This window comes from Telmatherina bonti, assembly GCF_933228915.1.
Source record: "Telmatherina bonti genome assembly, chromosome: 7".
Classification (NCBI taxonomy): domain Eukaryota; kingdom Metazoa; phylum Chordata; class Actinopteri; order Atheriniformes; family Telmatherinidae; genus Telmatherina; species Telmatherina bonti.
The window spans coordinates 22,027,684-22,049,395 of NC_136625.1; the positions used below are offsets into that span (position 1 = coordinate 22,027,684).

Consider the following 21,712-nt stretch of genomic DNA (forward strand, 5'->3'; position numbering starts at 1 on the left):
GCAAAGTCATAGTGTGTATTTGCTTTATGTAATCCACAGGTATGGTCAAGTATCCATTGTAAATAAAAGCAATGCAATTATATTAAATCCCAGTGTTTAGCCATGTGATACATCTTTTATGAGGGTAAGAATGGGTTGTCTATCACCTGTCACTTTGGCTCAAACTAAAATATTTCAGCAGCTCTTTAGTTACTATTTTAAACAGCCAGCAACAATTCTCTGAGAAACCTTGACTTGTGTGATCCTTCCTTCATTATTAACTTTTAAGACTGATAGTGCTGGTTTAAAGTGGAATTATAATATTTTATGAATTGTAATAAAATCCTAGATCTTGCATTGTCATAGGCTTGGTTTGGTGTGTTTGATGTCCAAATACCAATAAAAATAAAAGCATCCCTATCACTCTTAGTTATACGAAAAGACCACTGAAATCTGAAACACATGTAGTAATATCCATGCAACATTTTATAATTATTGCTCACAAGCACATCTTTTATTCCACTGCATATATATATATATATATATATATATATATATATATATATATATATATATATATATATATATATATATATATATATATATATATATATATATATATATGCAGTGGAATAAAAGATGTGCTTGTGAGCAATAATTATAAAATGTTGCATGGATATGTGTGTGTGGGTGTGTGTGTGGGTGTCACAGTATGTAACAAAAGCCATTATAACACAAAAAAGTACACACCATTTGATCTCAAATAAAATTCATTTAAATGGAAAAACATTGTATTAAAACAATTGCAGCATGTTAAAATTCTGAACTGCATTGGAATGGGAACACAAGCAATTAAGCAAGCTAAAAATAAATTGGTTCTTTTGTGAGACTACATAAGCATGCTAAATTTAGCATTTAGCATTTGTGCCTTAAACTGCTTAATACACTTCAGGGTCGCGGGGAAGCTGGAGCCTATCCCAGCAGTCTTTGGGCGAAAGGCAGGGTACACCCTGGACAGCTCGCCAGTTCATTGCAGGGCCACAAAGGGACAAACAACCACTCACACTCATTCCTAGGGGTAATTTACCTAATTTAGCCAATTAACCAAAAATGCATGTCTTTGGATGGTGGGAGGAAGCCGGAGTTCCCGGAGAGAACCCATGTATACATGGGGAGAACATGCAAACTCCACACAGAAAGGCCACTTGCCCCAGCCAAGGATTGAACCAGCGACCTTCTCGCTGTGAGGCCACAGTGCTAAGCACCATGACATTGTTTTAAAATTGTGATTGTTATAGACATTCCTGATATTGTTAAGCTGTGAGTCAGAATACATTAATTTGTTCAACCTTTTCCTGACAAGATGAGAGTTGTACATTTGTTAGAATCTTTTGGATTATGTATTTATCCACCTCTGTCTTGCTAACTTTGTTTTTTCCTTTGAGGAATGATTAAGGACTTCTGGAGGATTGTGTCCAAGGGGAAAAAAGCCATCTTTCAGAGTAGAACAGCTGACTGAAACTCTTACACATCTGTCCTAAACTTCACAGCTGTGTACATCTGTGTATTAGGACATTAGGTCAGTAGTATTAAGGTTACTCAATTAGTGAAAAAACAATCCTAGAGTCTCTTGTAATAGAAATCCTGGGAACATAACCCACATTTCATAACATTTATACTAAAAATCATTTCATGCAATTTGGTGTTGCTGTTGTTTAACTGTTTAGTGTTTACATTACCCACAGCTACAAAGTTGATCAGTGAAAAGTCGTCAAGGATCAACTTTGCTTTAGTGCTCCTGCAGGCAACTACATATAAATCATAAACCAGTGTCTGTCTGTTTTGTTTAAAACTAATACCAGCATAAAAACTTTGCAGTAAATAAAAAAAAGACACTAAGTAGTGAAATATATACACTGTCTAAATGAGGCCAGTCGGGTTAGTTTTTCAAACCTTCCAAGATCAGGACCAAAATACAAACTGTCATGTGTTCATGTATTGAACTCAGTCTTGAACAGTTTGGGAAAAGATACAGAGAATGCATGAAGTGGGTAAAAACAATCCCAAATTCAGGTGTGGGGCTGAAGGTTGCTGAATAAATGATGATGGCTGAGTCCATTAGGGAATTGCCTGAATTGTCTCTACTGGCTATCAAGGGACTTCAAAGTTTGATAAGGGAAGGTGATGACACTAAAAACATCTTAAGACTGACAAAGGCTTTCCCAGGTGTCTTGAAGTAAGTTCTTTGTAAATGCAATGGTACCTTTTTGTTTATTTTCAAATCATTTAACTCATGGCTTGACAGACATGTAAAAGACATTTTTATACATTCTTGGGAAGATAAACAGATTCTTTTCTGCAGGTTAGAAGTAGACAAAAACATAGACCTTGTTTGAAATGTTTAATATCAGACAAATAAAACAATGTTCAATCTCTATAATTTAAAAAAAAAAAAGAAAAAAAACCCCAGAGTGGTTAGCTGTCTGAAAATAGCTCAAGAACAGTGAGGAGTGAACAGTTTATGACTGAAGAAAATTCATAACTTCAGGAGGAACATTTCAGCAAACCTTTTTAACCAACCATGACCACCATACTTCTGAAAAGTGTTTACAACCTGTGTTAGATCTGAAGATCTGAAAAACAGAATACAGAGATACGAGCCCTAATAGTGGCAGTAAATAGTTTCAAATCACATGAAATAATTGAAACAAAGTATTTCCCTATTCTTTTGTAAAAAAAAAAAACAAAAAACAAAAAACAAAAAAAACATATAAGGTTGATGCTAAAGAGACATTTGTGCTGCACATCCTCTTCTTTTAACAGTCTGGTTGTTAAGCGTACTTGATCCGACTACATAGTGTTTCCATAGCTCAGGACTTCTTCCATCAAAAGTTTTGCCTCAGTGCTTAAAGTGTCTTGAAGTGGTAGAAACAGATTGAAGGTAGACCAGTGTTGCATGTGAAGTCTTTGCATGGAACTATGCTGTTATACCATGTTGTCAATACAAATCACCAATCCTGGTCCTCATGGGCCGGTGTCCTGCAGGTTTTCCAAGTGTCCCAGCTGCAACACACCTGATTCAAATCAATGTGTATTTAGCAGACATGAGCAGAGCTTGCTGAGTCTGAGACAGGAGTTTTCCAGTATGGGTCATTTGGAAAACCTGTTGGACACCGGCCCTCAAGGACCAGGATTGAGGATCCCTGTTGTGGTTCCTGTTCCCTGGTGGGCGCAGGCTTTCTGGTAAGTGGAGCAATACCTGATCGCCATCTGGCAATCAGTATCACCTGTATTTAAGACCAGCGCAGCCTGCTGATTCTCGCCAGATTGTTGATAAACCATTTCATGGAATTCTGAATCGTGTCTGCATCATCTCAGGATCAAACTCTGCACAACACTCCTTGGTTTTAGTACTTAAACATATTTATCAGACAACTCATATTATAGATATCAGGAGGTCACCATCTCCAGTCCCCCAACACCAACAGCTCAGGTGCAGAAGATGACATTAAGTTAATTACAATAAGAACTTTAAAAAAAAAAAAAAAAAAAAAAAAAAAAAAAAAATCAAGTGTGTTGTTGCAGGGAAACACTAAAACCTGCAGGATGGTAGCACTCAAGGACCTTAGTTGGTGACCCCTGCCCCTTGTCAATGGCCCACCCCTGCATTACACCACCTCAACAACCCCTCAAAGGTTGCACAGCACCTGTGGCAAAATCTGGATTAAATTCCATTACTGAAAAACGTTTAGATGTAGAAGAAATTGTCTGAATTATGTTACTCTTGCTTCGCTGCTTGTACTTAGAGTTACCTTGTAAGAATTACATTAAGCGGGAAATGTGGAAATCTGTATCTAGCCCAAACACACTTCAGCATGTAAACAGGAAAAGCTGGGGATAAACCACCAAGCACCAATTTGTCTTCTGAGCTACTGCCTCCCTAGATGGCAGTATATGTTGCTCCGAGGTTTACATATACTACTTAGTATTATCTGTATCTACTGATATAAATGCCGCCTAATCAAATGCACAAATCTCTCAAGTTTAAAACACTGTGGAATAACTACTATAAAAAAAAAGTTCAGGGGACTAACAAAAATTAGAGGGAAACTAAATACAACTTTGTGAAGTTTACCAACTTTTGTGTTGAGGTAAACTTTTACCAATATCAAAGATCTCTCGCTGGGTAGTTCAAATGAAATATGATTAATGTGAAGTTGTAGTAATAAAATGTGCCGTTGAACTGTGCAATCAAGTCAGTGAACAGTGTTACCTTTCCCACAATTAAATATTTACACATGCAGGAGAGGTTTGTGTTCCAATCCCAAAAAACATAAATCATACACCGTAAATCACAAACAAGCATCCAACAGTCCGCGAGTATGCTGAAGTACAGTATGGTGAAAATTCACGGTGTCTCCCTCCATTCATAGTGATGAATGGCCTCCTCTCTTTGTCAAAACAACAAAGCACACACAGACAAAAGGCTTTGATGGTGAGTAATCGTTTTTGAGCTGGAATATGTAGACCTTTGCATTTCTGTCAAAATGAGATATTTGGTTCACTTCTTCCTTTATGATTCCACCTCATGTTGCACGTTCAGCGTGCTGCCGAGGTGATGCATGAAGGCGGGTGTTAGCAGAATAATGTAATGGAGCAGCAGTATCAGAATGACGCTTTCCTTTCTGTGCTCATCTCATCACATCTTAGATGACATCTTGACCTCTTGATGTCTGTAATTGAGAGCTTTTAGAGGCATCACAGCTATGGCAAACGGCTGGCAATGAAGCTCGAATGAGAAAATTGAAAAATTTAGCTTTGTAGCAAGTACTTTCCACAATAGCCACTTAGAATTTGTGCTGCTAATGTTTGCTTAACCCTGGAGTTGTAAACATAATGTAATCCCACACAAATCTGTCCAAATCAAATCTGCTGCAGGTTTATTTGTGTATCATCTGTCTCCTTTAATCTTCGTATGGACTAATTCCATTAAATAAGACAATAATCTGCACATGTGATTGTGAAGGTTATTGAAGAGTTGACTCATTATGAGGATCATTCTGGGCCAGCGTATATCTTTTGGCAATGGGAAACAACACAGCTACTAATTGCATTATTCATCACTCAAATATAATCATAACACTAACTGGGTTGGAAATTCCTTGCACTGATGTATGGTTATTCTGTTAGACAGCAGGTTATGGTACCCAGAAAAGCCCTTACATAAACACAAAACCAAGCACAAAAAACACAAAAACATTTGACTAATAGCAAAACTGTTTATTAACCTCTTTCAGCAGTGCAAAAGAATTTCAACTTTTGGTTGCATGACTTGTTTTTGCAAACTTTTTGATGCCCACTTTGGACAGCTCCTGACATAGAAGTCCATGTCTGTTCCAGCATCCATGTCCTGCTGGACTCTGCATCAAACAGATTAAGAAAAGAGGTTTCACTGTCTGCCAGGTGTATAATTGAGTCATAATTCAAAGACAGAATAAATCAAATACAGAGACTCTCTGCACAAACTCTGTGCAGCTACATGATTTCTTTGTAAATTCTAAGAGTTCTGTCTTGTAAAATCCAGCTGTAATTAATGTACGGATGTCAGTAGACTGGTAAACAGGAGCCCTACAGAGGAGTGTATCTGAAAGGCAATACGACAGGAAGTCTACATGTTGCTCTTGACCACAGCCTAAGATTAAGTAACCGGAAAGTCGGAGACCTGGCCCTGAAACCTGATGCAAATTGTGGGTCAGTGTAATAATATATGTGTATGTGTGTTCAACCGTGTTTCTAAGTCTGTGTTTTTCAGAGTTTATGGAAAAGTTTAATCTCTGTAAAAACAGATTTGGAACTTTTTTTTTTTTTGCTGTTTAGCTATTTATCTAACTATAGTTCCAGGTTTTCAAAGTGATCTAATAACAAAAGTTAAGAGGATCAAATCCTGATTAGAGATTAAAAAATCCAGTATCGAGTCAGTTGTGTTTATAAGTCACAATATTGCATCACCTTTTGATTTTAGTTTTATGAAACCAATAATTTGAACCATCTCTAAAAGAAAAAACTTTTAAAGTCCTCACTATTCCTCACTGCTTAAAGTCTTCAACACCTCCATGAAGTTTTTCTTGTGTGTGTGTGTGTGTGTGTGTGTGTGTCACAAGACATATCAACAAGAAGCAAATCAGCCATCAGTGCTGTGGATGAGAATCTGATTTATATCAGAAGAGAATCACCTATACTGTTGCAAAAGGCCAAGACCATCCTCAACAATGATTGTCTTGCACCACAGCTTAAACTTTACTTTTTGGTCTTTGGCCAGCTCAGCAATCACCAATTTAGCAGCAGTGAGTGAGGAACACATCAGCTGGCCAAGTGCAATGGCTTCAACTGGGGGATTCCTGTTATGTGCTGCCAAAGAACTGGACCAGCTCTTAGTAAGGCCAATCAACAGTTTTACATTTGCCTATATTCTACAGCAGGGGTTTGCAACCCCGGTCCTCGAGGGCCACAGTCCTCAGAGTTTCACTGCTACAACACAGCTGGCTCAAATAAATGCATATTTAGCAGACTAGTGCAGAGCTTGATGTGTATTTCTGCACTTGTCTGCCAATAAAGTCTGAGGGGTATCAGGATGTGTTGCAATAGGGAAACTTTTAACACTTGCAGGACTGTGGATCTTGGGGATTGGAGGTGCCTATCCCTGTTCTACATCTACATGTACCTGAAATGTTGATGCAAATATGTTGGATTTAATATATTATTTTTCCTGCAAGACTTTTTTGAAAGTACAGTCATAACATATTGAGATTAATGCATCACTAACCTATACCAATATTACGGACTGGGAACATTAGATCTTTCATTCCCACTGAACAAGGCAGTAGATAGGATACCTCAAGCCATTTTCAGAAGCACAACTTAAAATTAAATATAGACATGGATACATGGATATGTTTTCAGATGATCTATAACTGACAGAGCATGACTTTAATTTCTAATGCAAATCTGGATCAAAAAAGACCCTGGTCTCTTTTCTCACAATTCAGTCAGACCCATGTTCAACTCAGAGCTCACTTGTTCCAAAAGAATAGCTGTAAACAAAACAAACACGTGCTTATCACCAGCCACCAAGACCGTAATTTGTACCCTAGCATAGTTTCTGTAACGACTGTGTCTGAAGGACTCTCGAAGGGCCAGTGGCAACAGAATAAAAGAATAAGGTTTCAAGTGGTTTTAATAGAAGCTCGGGGCTGATGATCAAACTGAAAATGCTGGAAGTGTTGCCTGGAAGGTGATTCTCAGAAGAGTATGTAGAGATGTGTTATGAAGAGCCACGTGCAGGATGCTACAGAAGTAGATTTGCAGATAAATAGTTCAGCCAGAGTGCAGAGGCAAGCGAGCACTGGGAATGATGGGTAAAGTTCAGTCAGGTGGCAAGGAGAAGTGAGGGATATAAGCTTGAAGAGATGAAACAAGGTAATGACTGATGCAGGGGCGATGGGTGAGGAGTAAAGAGTAAACAGCATTCAAGAAGTGTGTGCCTATCCCTGAAAACAGAGATCAAAATCCAAGACAAGATCCAGATCAAAGATACTTTATTCATCCCAGGGAAGAAATTCAAAATCTGTTCCTTAATTTGTTAAGTTTAGCCAGGTTCAGAAGCCAGAGCAGACAGAAATGGAGGATCCAGATACAAATAACAGAGTATTCCCAGATTGAGAGCGAGTCTGGTGTCAGAGCTAGGTTACACACAGGATGATAATATTTACGAGCAGTCACAATCTGAAGTGAGACAAATCCAAAAAGCCTTGATTAAGAGTGTTCAGGGATCAGTAGAGAAGGGACATTTGACATTGAGACCCCAGAGCCTGTTTCATTCTGATGAAGCAGACTGTCTTGAAATACTGTAGAGTTTTCTACCAAATCTTTGCAATCATGTGACCAAAGACATTGGGGGCTTCATAAAGACCAATGAAACAACACAAGTGAGATTAATAATGTGTATCTTTGGTGTAGTATCATTCATAGTGTGACACCTTTATTTCTGACAGAATTATAATGATTAGGAAAGCAAAGGAAGGTGTTTTTTGACATGTGGTTTTGTGAATTGTCTCCCTGCAACAGTTGTGAGGATTGAATGGTTGCAGAAAAAGAATAAATGGAAGTAGAAAATTTCTGTAGAAATTTTGATGGGTGCCAATGCAGCTACTGTCTGTGCTCCAGTGTTTAACAAAGACTGGGCGGGTCTGAAGCAGTGGTAACAGCGAAGATAAGGAGTGTGAGGGAGGAGCTGTGAACAGACTAACAGGTAGGATGTTTAGTGTGAGGGTGTGTGTGTGTGTATGTGTGTGTGTGTGTGTGTGTAGGAGAGAAAGAATAAGAAAGGAGGCTCTAAAATGTGTGTCCTCATATTATCACTGTATGACAGCACCTAATCACTGATATCCATTGTAAGCCAATAAAAACTGTGGAATGATAATTGAATGTATCCTGTTCCTCTGTTAGCACCTCAGGTGCCTGCAAAGGTCCTAATCAGTGTGAGGGAGGGGCTGTGGACAGACTTTGCAGGTAGATGCCCCTACAGTAACTTTGGCCCTTGCCCTGAACGTTTTCTACATTTCCCTGTTCCAACATACCAGATTCAAAGGAATGAATCAATGTGTAGACCTTGATAAGCTGCTGGATTTTAGTCGACAAAATCAGCAATGTCGAAGAATCAGGAGAATAATAGTTTTAATTGAAACAGCGCCCAAAAAAACCAAATCAAATCGAATCGGAACAAAAGCACATTGTTACAGCCCTAGTATCTGGGGAGGTGTGTGTGGTTCCAATCTTACACACGCACAGCTGCTTCCCCGTTAACGTTGCTATGACAACAGGGACATTTTGAAATTACCATCTCACTGATACTGACACAAAGCTCAGAGATGAGAAAGGGCTGGAAAAAACTCCTCGAACTACCAAACTGTTCGCAAACGAAAAGTCATGTCAAAATAATTCTTGAACCACAAGTGCCAGAAGGCTTCAAGGAACGCATGGCTGTAATATATTTTACCCTAATGTGAAAAAAATTCAAATGGCGGTGAGTTAAAAAAACGAAGGTCCTGGTTAAAGTCAAATTTCTTTAGAATGGGGAGTCAGTGGGAGAAAAAGTCGACTTTCTGACCTTGGAAGCTCCCTAACTTAAAAACCATAAGTCTAAGAGATTGTAGAAAATCCCATTCAGTCCTGGCGGACAAAATGTTGCAGTTTCTTACAAATTACGTAAAAACTGTAAGAATTACAACACCAAAAGTCAAAGCACTTTATTCCTAATCGAGATGCATGCTTTGACATAACTTTTGTGGTGGTAGAGTCAAAACTGCGGAAGGAGATACGGGTCAAAGATGATGATGGAAATGGGAGAAAATATAAGCGGAACTAAAATATTTTGCTGTTTCGTTGAACGGCAGTGTGAATGCTGTCATGTGAAAATCTTGAAATATAATGCAAAAGAAAGCTGAAATTATCAAGAAGCTAAATAACCGAAGTATTTTAATCACAAATGGAGGCTGAAATGTGGTAAACATGGTTGAAAGTTGAACTAAAATGAGTACAAGACAGTTAAGGATCATTGAAATGTGGTTGTTGTAACCTCCGTAGAATTTATTACTAAACTGAAGCCAAGTGTAGAAATATTTAAAGCTCATAATGGTGTTTAGATGTGGTAAAAATTGTTAAAAGTTAAACTGAAATAAGCAAAATGGTGTTCAAAATGGTTCAGATGTGCTTTTTTGACACTCACCTGAAGCAGTTACAAAACCGTTGTTAGAAGAAAGATTTAAAGCCTAAAATGATGTGTTTTGTGGTGAAAACATTTCAAAGTTGAAGTAAAATGTCAGGTGTATAACTGAGTCATAATTCAAAGAGAGAAGTAAAATGAACTAACTGAAAAAACTAAAATGAGCAAAAGGGAGTTGACGATGGTTGAAATCTGCTTGTTAAAGCCTCAGTGGAAATGAAGCTGAAGTTAGTGCATGTATTTAAAGATGAAAGTGGTGCGCAAATGTAATCAAAATTGTGGTACTTGCACTTACTGGTGCAAGACTGGGAACTGTGACCGTTTCTAACTTAGATGAGAAGGTTATGTTGTTGGATCAGTTAATTTGATTTAACTCACTTAGTGATAAAGATATGAATGGGTTTTCAAAGATACGTTTTTTGTATTTGAGTTAACTTAAATGTGAAAAAGTAGTTTGACATCAATAAAAATTCAGATTCAGGATTTTTTTTTTGTGTCTCAGGTCTTTTGCAAGATATGACTGTGCTGTAAGCCACACATTCATAATGATTGTTTCCTTTAAACAGAGGCAAAGTAAGAGACAGAAAGGTTGTGTTAATACAGTACAGCTGGTACCTATTCAAGATATTAATGACTTAGTTTCTTGTGATCAAAACAATATTTTAGCTGTTAATATGTTTTGAGAACATATACATATTTGTATACTTTTGCCTTTTAGCCAGCAGCAGTGACTCCCTGGCCTCTTCACTGGTTGCTGGTCTGTCTGATTTTAAAACTTTAGATCTGAAAGTTTTATCTAAATTTAGTAGATATATGTCATCATCATAAAAACATAAGCCTTAAGTTTCACTTTGAAGATAGACTGAACTGAGAGATGGATAACTAAAGTACATTTAAGATCAGAAAGCATTTACTTGAACCTTAATGGTTGTTTCTCGTGCTTCTTCCATAGCTGTCCTGGCGCTTCATTGTTCAAGTGACTTTTAGGAAAATGACTTTTAAACTGTCCCACACCAGGTCACACACTTGAGGTGAATTTAATGGGCATCATATGACTTATGTTCCTGCATTCAACCATGCTAAGTAATTTCAGGAGATGTGGAGGAGTTGAAATGAAAGTTAAGGGCAGTGGTACTGCTGCTGTCTGTATTCAGTGTCATGTCACTCATGTAAGCCTTCCAGCAGCCCACACATCATTAAATGGAGGAGCTTTTTAAGCTGATAGAGCTACTTCCTCTGGTCATTCAAGTCGTTATCACAACAGGGTTTGCCTGTCCACATGTGGCCTGTCCCCTCACTAAATGTTCACTTACAACCCCAGTGATCCTCAGGTCCATTAAATCGGCCATGTTAAAGGCAGAGATTTATTCACTGTCCTACAGCTCATGTGGTCATCTTTGTTGGCATTTTAATGAGAAAAAGGGAAGGCCAACTGGGAAAGAAATTGGATTTTCAGCAAGAAGTCAATGATTTCTTGCCTGTGTAGATTTCCATATCAAAAGTGGTGATGGAATAAATAAACCTAAAAAATTGTTAGATATTATGGGTGTTGTTAGTATTAAAACCAAATATCTCCAACTATTTTTTGAGCTCATACAAAAAGTCATTAATGTACACTGTTTGTTTAACATATCTTGTCTTAAGGCTAAAAAGTGCTCCTACAGGGAGTGTCATGGGATCTGGAAATGGAAGACAAGATCCACAGTGCTTTCAAATATCACATGACTGAAAATGTGTTATTGATAAAAAGGTCTTGGAAGGTCATACCCTGTCACAGTCTGCTGTTTTATTGCTAAAAATATAAGCCTGAACAAATGCTGATTTAACTGATGGCTAAGAGGACATGCAAAGAACATGAATAATAAATTAATCAGAGGATATTGTAATTAAAACTTGAAGAAGGGTGAAAACTTTCAATTAACACTACTTTTACCTCAATTAGCAGCCACTTGGATGCTTTCAAATATGTGCCCTGAAAGCTATTTTCCTGTGGATCATTCAGCATTTGGACGCGTAAGTGTGTGCGTGTGTGTGTCAGTCGATGCTGAATCTCTAAAAGCAGGGTTGTAAATAAGAAAAGAAAGATAAAGAGACAAGAACATATTATACAGATTTACATGCTTCAGCCTCGTCCATTCAATTTCACCTTCCTTATTTCCAATTTATTTGTCTTCAGTATAACTGACTTCCTGTAAAAAAAAATATTGCTAATGTTTGCTCTGACAGCCAAACACAACTTTGTTGTTTTCAGAGGCCTTAATATTAAAAGTATAAGAATTTGTCCATTGCAACTCAGTTTTGGATGTATTCTAACTAATCTGTGTGCATGTGGGTAAGATATAATACATTGTGCAGTTTGAGTATTTTTCCAATGGCTAATATGGGAAAAAAAGTTGCAGCAAGTTGCAAGTTATTAACTCACTACAATCAATCATGTATTCTAAGAATATCCACATGAAGAAGAGGAACAGGGTTTGCATACATTTCGTTACCTTAATATGAATCTTATTTTTGTAGCTATTAGGATAAAGTAAAATTCTTTCCTTTGTCTCCTGTAATTAGATGCCTGCAGTAGAACTTGGGGAAGATTCTCCAGCTCCGGGTCATTTTATTTGCAGAGAGCACCGCCACTTAGATCCCTGTGGTTTCACTAAATTCACACTTTACTCTGTTTAATGAACTCCTCCGCATTCCCCCTTCCTCATTAAGCCTGTGAAAACATATTAACCGCTGAGGGGCTACAGGGTGACACGGTTTCGCCTTTGATCAGCAGCCACAGCTACAAGCTTCTAATTGCCTACTCTGTGCGGAAGTCGCCACGAACAGCGGCGGAGGGCAGAAGACGCACCGGGCTGAGTTTGTATCCAACTCAAGAGTTAAAAGAGAAACAAATGTTCATAAATGAGCTTCAGATAGACACGGGCTTTATTGCTTCTGGGCCACGCAATAGCACTCAAACACCATATCCACGGAAAATGAGAAATAAATCACCAAATTTGAGCTTTTCAGAGTTGGACAAACTGTGCAATTTAATGTGGACCCTGTAGGCTGCGGCTGCTCACTCCGGGGAGAACAAGACCCCTTTTGCTGACAAAGCGGAATATTTCCTTCCTTTCTTTTTCTTTTTAATTGATTGTTGCGCTTAGGACGCCTAACCGGTTGTGGGTCAGCTCATATTACGCAAACACAAACGTATAAAGAAAACTTCTCGTGCTCACAGGAATGCTTTGAGACTTATTGTGAGGCAAGATCCTTGCGATGATCTGCATGGGCACACAGACAGAAACTTTTAATGATCTGGAGTGGCTTTGCGCATACAAAGCTCTGATTTCTTTTTCATTGGACAAAACTTCCAAATAGCTTTGGCTGCCTGGCGTCAAATCTCGCGAATAAGTGGATCCGACCATCTTCTCTTACGAGTGAAATAAAGCTGCCAACCACATTTCAGCTTCCCAGCCTGGAGGTTCAAGAAAAAAAAAAAGCACAAGATAATCCTCGTGATTGTTAGCAGTGTGAGCGTGTGCGTGGTGACGCGTTCATGTGTCAGGCAGAGAACGAGGCGCAGGGAAAGCGTACAGAGAATCACTTAGTGGTGCGGACTAATTCCACGCGAGACCATGAACTCCTCAGCAGGTGCGGGGAATTACCGCAGGGGGGTCTCCAAAGGAGACAAGGTAAGTTACATTTTAAGCACAATCCTTTTCATGTCTTGTAGTTACTCAGCTGTAAATTCCTGCCTCGCGCATTGGGCTGAAGATCCATCGGAGCCAACGCGCATTGTTGTTGTAGCACTTTTAAACGCGCACTGAAGGAGGGAGACGCAGTGAAGTGAGGTTATAAAGGCAGCTTTTTGGAAGTGTTATTGTGCTGTGGGGTGAAGATGTGTTTCAGATGAACTTTTCTGGGAATAGCAGGTGGTGATCGTGTGAAATAAAGTTTCATCACAAGGTATAAGCAAAATAATTTGGTTTAGATCATATCTGCGCGCTCAAAGTTTTCTGTTTGCATTTAGAAGAGGAAGCGCCAAAGACTAAAAACATCTAAGTATTGATTTGTCAAATTCTTGACCCAGTATGACATAAAACCATTTAGCTTTGGTAATAAGTCAGTAATGGTTGTAGTGTGTCAAACTGAACGTTAACTAGATGTGCTTATTAACTTTTGAATGGTGCCTGATTAATTGCTACTGGTTTGGGAATTTCTTTTTTCAGAAATTGAAATATCACAAATTAGCATACAAAGGTAAAAATATCTTTCATCTCTTCTTTCCAGTAATGGCCTTGTATAACTCTTTCATAATGTCATTTTCATCTCTACATTAAGGAAGTTAACTCGTATTACATGGGGGGTAACATTGATTGCGGTTTCAGTGGGAGTAAAATATGTTGACGCATGAAATCAGTTTCCTTTTTTCCTCATGAAGCCCAAGGGAGGACTTTGTGAAAAGCCTCTTCACAACAGACAGAGAAAACAAGTTGCCCCCTTTCACCTCTTTGATAATTATAATGCAATAGCACTGTTTGATGGTGCCATTTTAAGAGAAATCTCTTTCTTGACAGTCCTTTCAGTTTCCCCAAAAAGCTTAAAAAGGGAAACAATGACGTGGAAAACTAATGGCTTTCCATAAAGCCACCTGTCATATAGTTTGTTTTGTCTTAAGTCCTGACAACTGCGTATGTTTGACTGGTTTCTGTGGGGATTCAGTTGTCTGTCTGTATCATTGGATCAGATGTCTTTGCTCAGTTCAGTCCATACTAGAGTTAGTTTGCCCTCTGCTGGAGACACAAAGTCAACAGGTTTCCTTGGCAAGCTTCTCCAATTTGTCAGCATTTACTGGATTGTGTTTAGTTTATTCAAACAAATTTCACCCCTGTGACAAGAAGCTCTACCTCTGAGTGCCCTTTATATGTGCCAACAATGCACACAGCTCAATACTTTGACAGCCTTGAAGTCTGGAGTTTCCACAGCCAATTTTCAAGTCTTTAAGGATTCCCAGACACTGCTTCCAGTATAATCTGCAGTCAATTTGCATGGAAAAGAATTCATTAAACCTGGCTGGATTTCCAAGCTGCTCAGCCACTTCTCTTATAGGACAGAACAGTTTTCTGTGGAAAATTTGGAAATTTGTTTCTTCTTTAAATCTCATTATGCATAGTTTGCTTGATATGATCCTATAATGAGAATAAGAGAGTTCATATTAACAAAGATTTATTAGTGAGTCAAGAATCCAATGAGAAATAAAAAACACAAACACACACACACACACACACACACACACACACACACACACACACACAGGCACACAGACACAAAACCCCATTTGTTTATCTCCCCCTTTTCCCCCTTAAATATGATTAAAATATCAAGTGCCATACATGCAGCAATAATCAGTCATAGTAGTATTGGTCGCAGCTGAAAATAGATCTACTGCTCTTTACAGTCCAATGTTGAAATCACAGCTTATAAAATTAAATTTGAAACACTGAAACATATAAGCTGTGATTTCAATATTGGACTGTAAAGAGCAGTAGATCTGTTTTCTATGTGATTTCCCTTATTTTTTTCGAGAAACCTTTTCTAATAAAAGCTGCCTTTGCAAGAAAAAATGTCTAAAGATAAATGAAAGAGAATTCAGTGATAATTAATATAAACAACACTAAGACACATTTGGAACATTTACAATGACCATATTTATTCTTATTAGAAGATTATAGTAATTTAAATTAAACAGAGACAACACGTTTTAAAAACATTGTGACAGGGACAATAAAAACCTGGAAAAGTTTAGCCATTTTGAATGTTTTGCAACTAATTTGGTACCATGACTGACTGAGCCTTTCAGAGATCAAGTGATTCAGCTTAAAGATTTAGCAGTTAGCAAGAGATGAGGGCAGTCTTAACAATCTGACTGCAATTTCTCCTGAAATGGTGTAGTTGACAATTTAATGTCCCAACTATTTAGTTTAAAACACAACATGAGAGCTGCTTTGGACAAAGCAGAACAAAAGCAATTATTTAACATCCAACACTGGATTTCTTGCTGCTGCCACAACATAACAAAATGAACTAGATCTACTTTTGAATAGTACCATTTTCAACTCTAGTTCAGGTTCACATTGTGTCAACAGATAAATGGGTTTAACATGTTTATGTTCAAGTTAAATTAAAGTAGCAAAGTGTTTGTTCATGCTGTTGCAGAATTCTTAATTTTTTCATGGGAGATTGTTTTCATACTTGCAGTAATAATATGTATTACTGGAAATACTACTACTATTACTAATAAGAATAATAAAATATTATTGATATTTTAGTTTTCTTAATCTTCTTTTTATTATTATTATTTAAATTTTATTAAAGTTGGTTGGAACAACTACTCATCACATTTTGATGATATTTGGATGGGACATTGAATATCTTTTTCACTCCTATATGGCAAAACATAGACTTGTTATTTCACCTCGCTGTATCTAGTCTTATCTAACATCCTGGCTACACTGAGTGCTAAGTGGTGTTTTCAAGGTCAGTATTCCCAATTCCACTCTAAACTTCCATTATTTACATTTATTAGGAGACTAAGAGCCAGTCAGTCTGTTGAAATGATTGGAAAATTTTACTTTCAGCAGTTTTATTTATTTATTTAATTTTTCCAGTTGTGCTGCCTGTGCTGATTCTTGTGACTTGTGTGTCTTTTGTTCTTTGACAAAAAAACATGATCGCAAGTTTAATTTATTTATATAAACCTGTTTGAGGGCTGTTTGAAAGTGTGTGTCGAGGACGTACTGGCACCTTGACCTGAATTTTAATGTTCCCTTGTATGAAATTCTGCAGACAAAGTAATACTAAAACACTTTTTATGTAGCAAGAATACGTATATATGAAATACCTTATAAAAGCAAGAGCAAGCTCCCTGTCTTTTTGTGTTGAACCGATGGCCTTTGAATCACCTTCTTAATATGTTTGTATTGCTCTGCAGCCTTAATAACAATTGCTAAATGACTTCAGTTTTCCTGATTCCCACATAAACATATTCCATGCAGACATTTCGATACCATCTTCTTATTCTGTCCAGTGAATGTATTGAAAGCGATAATGCAGCCGCTGACAATAGCCCATTGTTCAGTGAAATGAAATCCAGAGATACAGAAACAACCAGGGAGGTGCAGTTAAAAGGGACAACACCATTCAGCAGCAGTCATCTGTCACCACTAACTGCTGTGCCACGATTTGGCTCTTAAGGGAGAGTTTGCTATAGATGACAACCGTGTTTATAAAAGCAGTCTAGGTTCTGCAGCTCTTCGCCACCCTTGAGCGCCGAAAGCTCTTCATCCTGGACCCAATCACGCTCCTGCATTGCTCCCTGGGGTGCAGATTTCTTGCATTCCTGTCACCTCTGATGGATGGCATGATAGCATTCAGCCTGTAGTGAAACTACTTGCATCTTGCTGATAAAGACACAGCATAGCCTGATGTGCACGCATTGCTTGATCCATTCCTATTCTGACAAACAGTGATGTGTTCTCTATTCATGTCTTTGCACCATTGCCCTTGCCTCAGCTCAAGTAGCAGCTTGTCTGAAAAGCATACCAAGTACAGCAGTATGAATATTTGGGTGGAGTTCTGGCATAAAGGCTGCTTGGGGCCTTTGAGTCAATTACCAAGGGAAGGCTACTGTGGTCTGGCTGAAGGTCAAGATCAGAGCTGGGCAAAGGACATAATGTTGTATTGCAGCACAAAACTGAGAAGTGAGTCTAGATTATACACTCACGATTGATGCTAACATTCACACTGAGGGGAAAGCACATTTTTCTGTGCAGGCTTTTACACTTCAATGTTGCCATTTTTTAAATTCACCAAAAGTAATCCCAACATATTTCTAAATGCTTGTGAACACTACTGAACATCACTTCTCACAGTGCTAAAACCTATGAGGCAGGCACCTCTTGCGTTCAAAATAAAGCTAGCTGGTATTTATCACATTTATCTACTGAACAGTTTATGATTTATCCTTTAAATTCAGAAGCTAAATCAAAACACAAGTTGATAATGGGATTATCCCCACAGTTTTGAATAACACATTTTTCTTTCTCATCGGATCCAGCAAGCCAAATGTCCTGAAGGTAAATCCCCTGAACCATTGAGTAAATTTGATTTACAATTTCTTATTTCAATATTAAAGTCTGCTATAAATATCCTCAGTTTTCTGTCCAATCAGTTTTAGACTTTTTTTAATGACAACATTTTGATAGAAGATCCTAAAACGCCTTGATGGCAGCTCACATTCTGCATCTTCATTCACCTGAAAAATGGAGCAAATTTTATGTAAGTGATGCAGTGAAGTTAAAGCAAACACGCAAAGAAATTCATGCTGTGCATTATTTATGGTCTGTCTACATGATAAAACACCGCGTCACCTCCGCGCTCTGGAGCAATAACCGTGCTGACCTTTTACACTAATTGCAATTACTGTGACTTACTGTGAGCTAGCAAAATTCATAATCATGGGGGTGTAAGTCATGGTTCTAAAAGTGACTAAAATGAATGCAGAGAATGACCAATGAAGAGGTTTGTTGAAAGGGAATGCCGCTGCATAAAATCAGCTTGTTACCAGCAGTAGCTCCAGCTACAGCCATCATGACTTGTATGAACCCTAAAGACTTTATTATTCCCAGTACAGCCTGTAGGGCAATTACTCTCTTTGATGAAAACCTTATCTTTTGTGGTGTGCATGCAAATATGAACTTTAGCTCATCTTAATCTTGTCTTCACACGATGGCCTTTTTAACATAAAGAAAAAAAAGTGCAGCTGTTCTGTTATATTTTACTGTCTCATGTTCTTTAATTATATTGGCCACATTTAAATAAGCGTGGTTATTTATTTGCTCCAGCTACCCTTGTGGGATTGTTGTCAGTGTGGAAATCAAACATGTAAAAAATGAGCAGAGACCCGGCAGCTATTAGAAATAAACTGCTGCAGCTGCAGGGGGGAAACTCTTGCTATAAGTATGCCCATGAGCCAAAGTGGAAAGGAGATTTGGCTGACTTTTTATATAAGTATTTATTAGACGCTGTGAAACCTCAAACCAGTTCAGGGTATAAAACATGCTGCTGTCCATGAAATAAGAAAACAGGCAGCTCAGTTTTATTTTATACACTTCTCCACTGAACAATTGGGAAGACCACATCAAGGCAGCACACATATTGCTCGTGACTGTTAGATAATGCAGCTTTATATGATACGATAGCCCCTTTAATGACTGGTGCTACTTAATGTCAGTGTTCAGGCGACTACACCGTCTTGATTTCACACGCATCCAAATGCTGAACAACAGCATAAATCTGAGTAATGATTAAGCCCCTGAGTTCAGATGAGACAGGGGGTTGACTGTGGGGAGCCTTGAGATTCACCACTCTAGGATCCCACAGCGGACCAGTTTTAATGAATAGGTAATGAAGGCTTTGACGTTCGTACTCTCTCTGCTGGGTTTCTCGCCTTGCACCGTTTTCTGCCTACGGCTTTTGTCACATTCTGTTGACCTGATGAGATTAAGACGTGAGCAGAGGGAGGAAGCCGTTTTGTTTTTCATTGAGAAATATCACTACTCACTTTCTCTCTCCTTGCCTATGTGTTTTGGCTGTTTGGGTTGAATAAACTGGTTGCTCAATCTCAGCCCAGAGATTTCAACATGCAAAGTTACATAAATAAACCTGCTGTGTTACCAGTGCCAGGCTTCTGTCCTGTTAGCATGGCTTGATGGGTGTGTCAGAGAGTATGTGTGGTTGACTGGGAGAAGGGAGGGAGGAGTATTTTATGATGAGGAAGACAGGCAACATAAATATTACTTGTGCTTAATCACAACCAAGCTGCAAAGCTGACTGAATTGATCTGTTTCTTCATAATATGTGCGTGCACTGAGATTGGAAAAACACACCAACTCAGATGCACACCCCCAAAGGAAAAAGTGCCTAGCAGGCAGTATTGGGTCTGATGTGTTGAGGAACACTGAGTCTGCGAGAGAGAGATTTACTTACACTATTCAACTCCACCTTTGCTGAGAAAAGTCTTGCTGAGAGAGTGTGTGCATGAGAGGAAAGCAATGAGGGAGCCAGGGAGGGAGGGAAGTAAGGACCGGATAGATAAGTAGCACTTGGAGCAGCCTGAGCGAAGGAGAAGCACCCCCTCCTATCCCAAACCTGTCAACGCCACCCTCCCCTCCTGTGCGGGTGATGCCAGTGTCTCTGTGATTGATTCACCCTACGAGGAGAGAGGGAAGTGTTCTGGTTGGGCTCCTGGACCCCCAGGTCATACTCTCCCCACAGCTGTAGGGGAGGGCGGGAGGTAGGAAGAGGAGAGAGGGGGGATGTCTCAAACATCTCTAGCAAAACCCCAACTTCACAGCACAAAGGTGCGAGCACAACGAGAGGGGAAGGAAAGTGACACTTTACAGCATGTCTGTCCTCATAGCCACCCAGCTGAAGATAGACACCAGCACTTCTTCCAGAAGGGTAAGGGGCCCTTTTAGCATGCATGACACGCTGTGGGGGGATGTCTGTATTTATGGGTGAGTCTCCTGCATCTGACAGAACAGGCTACTGGCTGCTTTCGATAAGAACTGGACGGGCAGGAGGAGAACGGGTCCTGATGTCCCTTCTGAGGATCGTGATGGACAAATTCTTCTTGTCTAATTTTTTCTTAGTCTCTGACTTTGATTTAATGGTTGGTTTGATATGCTGTGAAGAATGCTTAGTGCCTCATTGTTATTCTCTGCAAATGTTGCCATCTAATGACTTCACTGGAGATTGGTCACATTGGGGAAAAGTTGCATATACAGGTATACAAGTATGTTTTGGATTGTTTTCCTAATGATTGCTTTGCACTCATTATTTTCACAATTTTCTTTGCTTTATGTGAAAAATCTGTTTGGCTTTGAGGTCAACTAGGTACAGATATTTGATTAAATTCCATCTTGATGCTGCTCTTATGTGTGCAGGCTGCAAAAAAAGATTTTTTTTTTTAAGTTGCTTTCTGATTTATTGTGAGACAATATGGCCCTCCAGCAAAGCAGTATTAAGATACGGAGAAGATTCCTCCAGCACTCTAGATAACAAAATACATCTTTTGAAGTACAGGGACCAGTAAGTGACCAATAAGGCGTTACCAACCAAATAAAGCAGGAGATGGAGGCTGGTGTCTCTGATGCCTCACACTACTTTCCTTATGATAAACTCCTTCAGTTCATTCATCCCAATCCTTTTTCAGCCTGTGCATGGCTATACACACTTTCTCCCTACAAACATACACACATGTGAGTCAGAAATTTCAGTGACATGCTCTACTTTGGTTTCTCTGCATCCTAGCCCCCCCCCCTTTCCGTCTTCTTCCTCCTCATCATCTGCCGCCACCCCAATCCACAGTTGTTGTCTGTTGCTCGCCTCAAACGCAGCTCCAGTCTATTCTACATCACCAGCCAGCGTTAAACTCCATTTCCGCAGTGACTTATCTGCTGCCATTTCAATTTGGGCTCAGTGCATGGCTTGCCTTCATTTGTAATATATTGCACTTATCCTGTGTGGAAGATAATATTCCAACCGGCAGCATGCTCAGCTGCTCTCAGTCATGGAAAATAAAAAATTACACATGGCTCAGGAAAAAAAAAGTGGGACTTTAAATAAGTTCTGCATGATAATATTTACATGTATCTGTATCTGTTGTGGGATTTTAATTTTTGAAAATTCATATTGATGCATTTACTCATTTATATGACAATTATAAGTTTATGTTGCTTGATTTCATATATCATCAAGTAAATTTGTGTGGACCCCCTGCTGATGTGCATCAAGTCATAGTGTTAATTAAGTCTGAAGTGCTCAAGTCTAAGTAACTAATGAGTAATGTATTTATCCACCGTTAGACTGACTGGTCAGCAGTGAAACATAATAATATTGAGCTGTCTG

General features: G+C 38.7%; 1 protein-coding gene across 1 annotated transcript in view; it reads left to right on the forward strand.

Annotated features, from left to right (window-relative positions):
- Positions 1 to 13,377: 13,377 nt before the first annotated feature.
- The window catches only part of LOC306758903 (A-type potassium channel modulatory protein DPP6-like), a gene marked incomplete at both ends in the record, with an annotated part of 82,260 nt that continues 73,925 nt past the window's right edge, over positions 13,378 to 21,712 (forward strand). The window contains one exon of the mRNA XM_079244329.1: positions 13,378 to 13,434. Coding sequence (XP_079100455.1) covers positions 13,378 to 13,434 — 57 coding nt within the window. The remainder of the gene's footprint in view (positions 13,435 to 21,712) is intronic.